Source organism: Cryptotermes secundus, unplaced genomic scaffold (assembly GCF_002891405.2).
Source record: "Cryptotermes secundus unplaced genomic scaffold, Csec_1.0 scaffold602, whole genome shotgun sequence".
Lineage (NCBI taxonomy): Eukaryota > Metazoa > Arthropoda > Insecta > Blattodea > Kalotermitidae > Cryptotermes > Cryptotermes secundus.
The window spans coordinates 321,510-330,292 of NW_019739219.1; the positions used below are offsets into that span (position 1 = coordinate 321,510).

Below are 8,783 nucleotides of genomic sequence, written 5' to 3' on the forward strand. Positions count from 1 at the left end.
GGCTTGTATGTGAACCATAGACTTAACTGCATAATGGTGTTCTACAGAATGCCTCATGGAATGCCCTATGAATGAATTATTACTTTATTAAGTCCATTACAATTTACAGTTTTGGTGCAGGGGTTTGGCTTACTGGTCCTATGCTCTGGAATCCCACAAGAATTACTACTCCTAAAGTTATAGATATAATCCATTATACATTAACATTTTAATTAAACATTTTTGTTACTACACCTTCTAATTACTGCTTGTCTAAATTTATTTGTAATCCACTCTCATTCTTTCTTAAAATCCTCTCTCAATTTTCTTTATATTTAATCTATATATTCTCATTTCCTTCCACTGCTCTTTGTTCTTGCATTCTAGCAACTTCCTAATATTCCTAGTACTTCTTTCTGCATCAAAATTCCCAAACCTCTTGTCCAAAATCTATTTCTTCCGAAACATTGTCACTTCGCACCTCAATATGTGGCACCAACCTGCTTCATTATGGAAAACCTTACAAAACAAAAGCATCAGAGTAGAAATACAATACCATCCTTACCATTCCTCACCGATCGGTAGCTTGTTCTGTCATAGTAGTTCTGCGGTGACGTCTCAGAAGAAATTCCATAGGTACGTGGCAGTGCAATGTTTTCGTATTTGTGTGGCCGTGGCTCTGATGTGACAACCTGCACAGTATTAAATAATCCTCATAATGCAGTTTCAATACTAAGAATGAAGTTATATAGAATAACCAGAGATTTTCTCCATGATATGTTTGAAATTTTTATGTGCAATGTGTCAACAATACATTATTTAGATGTCACCAGAAAAAGAGTAAGTAGTTAGTTAGTTAGTTATTAGAGAGGGTGGATTTCCCCATGCACGTAGACCTGTAGTCGTCCATTGTGCTTCCCTCTATGATTTCTACCAGTCTCTATATCCTACCGGTATTGGTGCTTACCATCAGTCCCGCCCAGCCAGCGAGACCGGCTCTACTAGCTGAGAAGTATCTATAATGCTTCCCCCATCTACCGGAGGTATTAGAGACTGCTGTTGGGCGGCAAACGTCCGTAATTTGGCTCAGTGACCTCCTTTGGAGGTATGAGGTTCTTTTACGTGGCGTAAAGCTACGACACGGGACCCACGGCTTAAAGTCCCTCCCGGAGGACTTGTTCCCTGAATTTTTTCGCCCTTAAAAATTCGACGACCTCCGCCGGGTATTTGAACCCGCGTACTACGAGTCATGAGGTGGGAACGTTACCTCTAGACTACGGAGGCCGCTAAGAGTAAGTAGTTACATGAAATTAAAGAATTCTGTGTCACGGATAAGGCAACAATTTAACATCAGTTATAATACCATCTACAATGTTTCGATTTTTCTCGTTTTGCTGAGGAACAGTAATTCTGTATACCGTCTTTTGGGTTATATTGCCTTGTAATTCAGAAAGAGCAAGGCGTTTCGGGGGAATACATCGCCTCCATCTTCAGCGTTGAAGAATAAGCCAAGCAAGAAATCAGTATCGACCTGAAGTGTAGTGCTCTCTCCGACCTACGCCGATTTACAACCCAGAAGTCTGCATCATTCATAGTCAATGCTGGGACAACCTCAAATCCAACAGGCGCAATTCAGTTCTATTACATTAGAAAGAAAACCACTGGGAAGGGGACTACAACTTTTCTTACATACTGTCACGTGTTTATGGCTCCGTGACAAATATTAACGGGTTCTTGTTTGGTTAATTGGATTTATTGACATCTTCTTTTAAAATCTCTCTTAATCACAATCAGTCACTAATCTACCCACTTCAGAATTCACCAGGACACGCTAATTATTCTGTCTTCAGTAGTCTTTCTGGTTCCATAGGATGATGGGAATTTATTCAGTGGCTGTACATTTGTAGTCTTCTCAACAAGGACTCTACTTCTTGGAGCTACTTACTTCAAGAATTTGTGCATCACCCTACTTATCTATATGGAAACAGTAACGTTTCGAAAATGAGTCATATTCCTTCCATCAGGACGAGAAGACTCTGAAAATTCTTATAATACTGAGTCCTTGAGAAGAGCCACTTTCATACCGAGCAGACTAAGAGAGTAGGAATTTTTCGGATGTCTCCAGCTACGGAAGGAAATTAATTTTTTTTTTTCAAATTTGGTTTTCATACAAATAACTATGACTATCAACGAATTCCGAATAAACAGTCTTAAACTATGTTAAGATTTGAGGTTTTCACGGCGGTGACTATGAAGAAAGCCGTCTTCTGGGATGTGGCGTCGTGTAGATATTGTATTAACCGACGTTTCAGAGGAGCATCTCGCCTCCATATTCAGGGCAGAAGTAAAAAGAAAAAAAATCCGTTACTCCGAAAAGTCAGTTAATACAATATCTATACGGCGCCACATCGCAGAATACGGCTTTGTTCACAGTCTTAAACTACTTATTCTCAATAGTTCGAGTAATTACTATACCGGTAAATGTACTTCCTTAATGTGCACATAGCAATTTCGTGTAGCGGTAACATTTTAAAATTGCATTCAGAATATAATATTTTCAAAACGCGGCTGAACTACTGACAAAAATTCCCAAGAGCTTTCATCGCATTCCTTAGTCAAGTGAGGTAACGGATGGGATAGTATTTTAAATATGCCTCTACCGCTTCTGTTCCACATCAACTCTAATTTATTAATCACAATCAATCGTCAAATAATCCAATAATAAACATATGTCGGGATACATAACTTGAAGGACAACATTTGGATGTCCCTATTGTGCAGAAAACTGTGTTTGCCATTACTGCGAACAATTTAGGTACCTCTAAATTTCCCATATGCTTACATTAACTGTGTTCTGTAGGGTAGCGCCATAGCTCAAGCGGTTAGTCGCTGGCTTCCCACCGCAGTGGCCCGGGTACGATCCCGGATCTGGTCAAGTGAGATTTGTGGTGGACAAAGTGGCGCTGAGGCGGATTTTCTCCGCGTACTTCGGTTTACCCTGCCAATTTTCATTCCACCAAATTCTCCATCATCATAATCACCCGGGGCAGGCTACAATAGGTCAATCAGTGGCCGTCGTGCCGAGTGGACCCAGTTGGACTCCACCCCCCAATAATCGAATTTTTAAATCTGAAACAGCCCATCACAGTGATTGTGCGGTCTAAGGCACGCAATGTCTTCACCCGCTCAAAGCAAATGGGATAGTTGGTACGAATGTCTGATCGCGTTTCTTTTGTTTGTGTGGTTCTGTGTAGGTAGCGGCCTTGCGACAGGGTTGATACCCCGTCCAAGGAGTCCTGCCGACTGCCTATAAGATCCATAGCTCCAGAATAATTCTGATGGGAAACAGACCCCAGGGCGTAATACGAAATAAGACTGAAACAAATTGCAACTATTACACATCCATGTACAAGAACCTGAAAGTGTGGAACTAGTTCTTCCAGGCGCGCCTCCCGGCTGCAAGAAGTTTGGTTAGTTGTCTGGTTCTTGTATGACAGTGGAACACATCACGAACCGGGCTAACTCGTTAAGGGAAAAGTTACACAGCCAAATGTAGTTATGTAACACAAATCACTTAACCTAAACGTGTTCTGCAGCACATCAGGAGAACGGTTCAATCACCGCTTACATGCAGATCACTGAAAGTCTACACTCATCATTCTCACGTTCACTCACTCATGAAGCTGAGGCCTTCTTGAGGAGCGGCCCATTCTGCAGTTACTCAAGGATTTCCCAGCATTTTATGGAACCCGTACGTTCATTACCGTGTTCACGAGAGCCCTCCAATGCTCCCTATCCTGAGCCAGACCAATCCAATCCATACCATCAGCTACTTTTCTAGAGCGGATGAGGAAAATCACGTCAAACTTCACTCAGAATAAGTCTCAAGGCCTAGTTTCGAAATGGGTACATCACGCATATCAATCAAAGTGTTGATCCGGTTGCTTCCAGTATAATTCGCTTGACTTCGATTCGAGATATCGATATCATAAGAACTCAGCTTCTGCATTGCCTTATATGTTACTTCGTGTTCGTCGACCCTACGGCATTCCTCTCTCTTGTAGACTATGTGGGCAGAGATGCGCCCAAGTCGTGCAATTAACAACAGGGCGTAGGCAGCGCTTGTTAGTGCAAAATACCAACTGTTTTTGTTGTACAAACGACGGAAAAAATTTGTTACAGATCACAGAGATAAGACATCGTGTAACTACTTCATCTTGTATTAGAAATCTAAGTTATTGGAAGCATCATTAAATAAATCATAAATCAATAAAATTAAATATGACATCTGAGGTTCGAGGCCGCCCTTGTGGTGTAGTGGTCAGAGTTCCTGGCTACATATCCTGAGGAACCGGGTACGATTCCTGGCGGTACAAGATTTTCTGAGAAGTAGTGGGTCTGGAGCGGGGTCCACTCAGCCTCGGGAGGATAACTGTGGGGCAATTTCAAGGAAACAGCGGCTCCTGTCTATAAAACCGAAATTAACGGCCGTGGGGATTCGTTGCGCTGACCACACCACACCCTCTATCCGCACTAACTTCGCCGACAAGCGGCGGTCGCTCGGTCTGTATAGCAGTATAGTTCGCTTGCGGACTCAAGCCACGGAGATTATAATTTTTTTTATTGCTAGTGGGGTGGGGCTAAGTCCCTTGTACCGCGGCCACTTCTGGCCTATTGTACCAGCCCCAGATGATAGGTGAGGGTGATTGTGGAGCTATTGGTGGAATGAAGATTGGCAGGGGAAACCGAAGTACTCGGAGAAAACCTGCCCCAGCGCCACTTTGTCCACCACAAATCCCACTTGACCAGACCCGGTGTCGAACCCGGGCCGCCGAGGTGGGAAGCCAACGACTACATATCATCGAATGGTAGGATGATTGCTGTATAACGACTTGGAAAGGATTTGTGAGGAAGCAGTCGTAGCATATTCACTCACAACACTATGGGCCTTCACGGCCTGTTACAGGAATAGCATTACCCCCAGTAGTGGGGGAGCCTCGACGTCTCACAATCGTATGGGTCTCCGTGGCCTGTTGGATAGCTTTACCTTATCGTACCTTACTAAAATGTGACGTCATACTTACAATTCTTATTTTGTTCCATGTAGCGAAGACTTAACTACACGTAAACTAAACTCCATGGAGCAGTGTCCTTGAGAAGCTAATGGGTCAACTCAGATCGATGCCATGTGTTAGCCTTGCTGGAGTGCGATTATCTCTCCAACAAGGTTTGGGCAATTATGCCCCTTTTCAAGGCTAAAACGGATCCTTACACTTTGTCCGTGGGCGTCTCAAGTTTCGTTTGCAGGCAAGTTTAAAAAAAACTTGCAGAAATCTGCATGAAGACATGTCAAGACATGTGCTCCGTTGAAATGTACTAACGTTCCACCTTCAGAGTATAAGAGTTGTACTATTCCCTCTGAAGATGGAGGCTAAAAGTTCCTCCGAAACGTTAATACCTTTCTACCATGTTACTCGGCGTCACATCACAGAAAACAGTAATCTTAATATTTTGACATGACGCCTGAAATCCAGAATAGCGGAGCCAGAGTAGACGTTCAATGCTAGGCAACGACTTGGTAAACGGGTTCCCGCAGCAACGAATACGTAAGTAACGATCTAAGTATTATTGGGCTATACCGGTGGAAACGGTATTTTCTGTTGGATCCGACCCGAGGTTATACAACAAGGAACGAAGACCGACTGGCTTCCCACCGCGGCGGCCCGGGTTCGATCCCGGGTCTGGTCAAGTGGGATTTGTTGTGGACAAAGTGGCGCTGGATCGGGTTTTCTCCGAGTATTTCGGTTTCTCCTGCCAATCTTCATTCCACCACCAAATTTTCCATCATCATAATCACCCGGGGCATGCTACGTACATTAGGGCAATCGGTGATTGGTGAATGAACTTATTGACAACTTAGGTATACGACTTGGAACTACAAGCAGCTACAGCGTCACCGTTCATGTACACAATACACAAATCACCACAGCACTCGTTAAGTCCTTTCCAGCCTACTGTGCCTTCACCAGCCGTTCCCTGGCAACGGCTTCTGTCAGTGGAGATTCTTCAGCTTCATGCGCTCAGGTTCTAACTTCACAGCCTCCCGTACGGAACTACCTCTCAACTCAACTCATTGTACAAAGTCAAAGTGCTCCTGACGGTCAGTCAGTCAGTCAGTAGGTCTTGGTGTCGAGCCCTATGTGGGGCTCATAACCAGATATTTATTACTGTTTGACAGCTACGATCTTGTTTCTGTGGGGCGCCCTCTCTGACGAGAGGACGGGTCTGTCTTTTGTACATGCTGCTGGCCCTCAGCGCAGTCTTTCTGAGGTCCGATTCCCTTGGGACTCGCAACCATATTTTGCTGTCTCGGATTTGAGACTTCCCCTTCCGTCGCCTCATACGGCTCTCAGGGTCACGGTGGAGGTATTCGACCCTGCCTCCACACGGGTGTGAACTCATTGCTCTAACTGTAATGGTTATAACTTCCTCGCACGGACACATTGAAAATACATTTTTTTATTGTTGCGTGCCTACTCGTTGTCAAGGGAACGTGTTTCCCGAGCCGTTGCCTAGAAACATTCGCTATTTATTCCTCTTATCTCGCAGTTGTTGCATAGCAACGGTTGTACACGCTACAGTACATTTCGCAGAACAGATTTAGGTTTCCTACTTAACAGCTGAATGTTTTCCTTTGATGTGAGGTTATAGAATATGATAATTAAATACATTTGTAAATATACATCTCTTTCTTGGTATTACCCTTCCTGGTACTGAGAGAGGTTAAAGTAGAAAAGCAAAGGTTAAAATAGAAAAGCAAATAATAAAAATGATTTCATATATATGCAGTGTCTCACGCCGTTTATATAACTAAACTCTGGCTAGACCTGCGTAGATCATACAATTTAATTCCCATTAACTCATTACACTGAGAATTCCTTGAATTGCCACTTGCAATATTTATTCAACAAACGGTGACTATAGTCCAGCCGCGATTACATGATCCCTCAGCGATGACACAACAGTATCTGCTGACAGTCACGTGTTTATCTGGCCCGTTACAAAGCTTTCTGATTATGCCGCTAAGTGCTCTGACCGCTGCGAGCGTGTAAATACGCGCTTTACCTTTGAAGTTGAAATGAAGTTGTACAACGGCGCTGTATTCTTCCGCCAGAGGTCGGCTACAGCCAGGACGAGAGATCTTAAGATTATGGCGGGCACGCAGTATACTGGTTTACAGGGCATCAAGACCTACTTACGTGACCACAACACATTTCGTCTATTACTTTCAAAGTTAGTCTAGAAGCGCACGATATATCGGATGACATCTTATTTACGTACGGCGCCCGCTTATAGCAAACGGGTTAGCGTAATCGTGACGCTGTTTACTTCGGAATGTACTCGTTACGTAAAAGTAAATAGTAAAGCTGTCCATGTGCTTAACTAATTAAACACTACGCCACGAAGGCGTGTGAGGGAGGGGATGTATAGATCCACATTTTCTTGACCTCGGCACTAACTGGAGATGAGTGGTCAGCTTCACGTCCAGGTCGCTTTATCCCCGGGGAAGTAGGTTGGGTGGACCCCAAAGCCGGTCTGGACGACGTAGAGAAGAGAAAATTTTTGACCCTACCGGTACTCGAACTCCGACCAGCCCGTAGCTAGTCGCTATACCGACTGGTACTCGTTTAGAGATAGTTTATTTGAGGAAGGGAATGAAAATGGTATCGTTTTGTCAGCAGGTACCCAGGCTTAGCCCGTTCGCCCTTCTGATAAAAGTAGTATGAAAGTGAAGGCGTCAGAGGGTTAGAAATAGCGACTTGAAACTAATTTTAGAGAGAGAGAGAGAGAGAGAGAGACTGCATTTGGGGGGGGGGCAAGAAGGTGCCCAGGCAGTGCCCGCTCGTCCTTCTGGCAGAGCTAATGCGTATGATTAAAAAAATACACATGACGCTGGAAGGACCGCATTATAGAGAAATTTCTTTTTAATATTGGGAGGGCTTCACTAGGGCGAAATTTTGATGTTACCAGTGGGACGGCTGCACGTGAAGCAAGCAGTGCAACGTGGAATTTTGGCACCAACTTAGCATTTGCTCTCGGATGGTGGGACTACTTACAGGACACTGTCACCTCAAAGGACACCTGTTCAAACTGGGACTGAGTGATAGTCCCACTTGTGAGAGGTGTCAAGAAGAAAATGAAACAACCACACATATCCTGTGCGAATGTGAGGCCTTAGCTTATCTAAGATTATGTCACTTGGATCAATACTTTATGGAACCAAGTAACTATTTCGACGTCCCCATGTACAAAATCCTGCGCATCATTCGAAGCGAAGGATTGTTGAGGGGATAATCAGAAGGGGAAGCACAATAAATCACTGTAGGTCGCGGTGCAAGGGCCGAGAAGGCCCACCCCTTATACATTCATTCATACATTCATAGCATTTGCTCTAGGATCGAGGAAAACCACGGGAAACTTTGATCGAGTTGGCCGATCGCAGGACCTTCCGAATGCGAACTGACTTCTAACCAGCAGTCCGGCATTACATACGCGAACCCTAACGTTAGTCGCTATCTGGCTGTTGCTGTATTTGCAAAAAAAGCATACTTATCTCATTTTACAGATTTTTAAGTGCATACTTTGGATAAGCACCAAACACTTGTGCAAAAACCAGTTTCAGATCTATCAAAATGTTTATCTGCACATTTAATTCCTACCGAGGAGAAAACTACCTGTTTCCGTTACAAAAACAATCGGCTAGTGCTGTTTAGTCTTTGAAACCACATAAATCAACTTTTTTC

General features: G+C 43.9%; 1 protein-coding gene across 4 annotated transcripts in view; it reads right to left on the reverse strand.

Moving 5' to 3' along the window:
* Positions 1 to 8,783, reverse strand: part of LOC111871744 — a 141,893-nt gene that overhangs the window by 11,295 nt on the left and 121,815 nt on the right. For all 4 annotated transcript variants that reach the window (XM_033754373.1, XM_023865047.2, XM_023865048.2 and 1 more), the window contains one exon: positions 545 to 671. In XM_033754373.1, the coding sequence (XP_033610264.1) occupies positions 545 to 671 (127 nt within the window). The remainder of the gene's footprint in view (positions 1 to 544; positions 672 to 8,783) is intronic.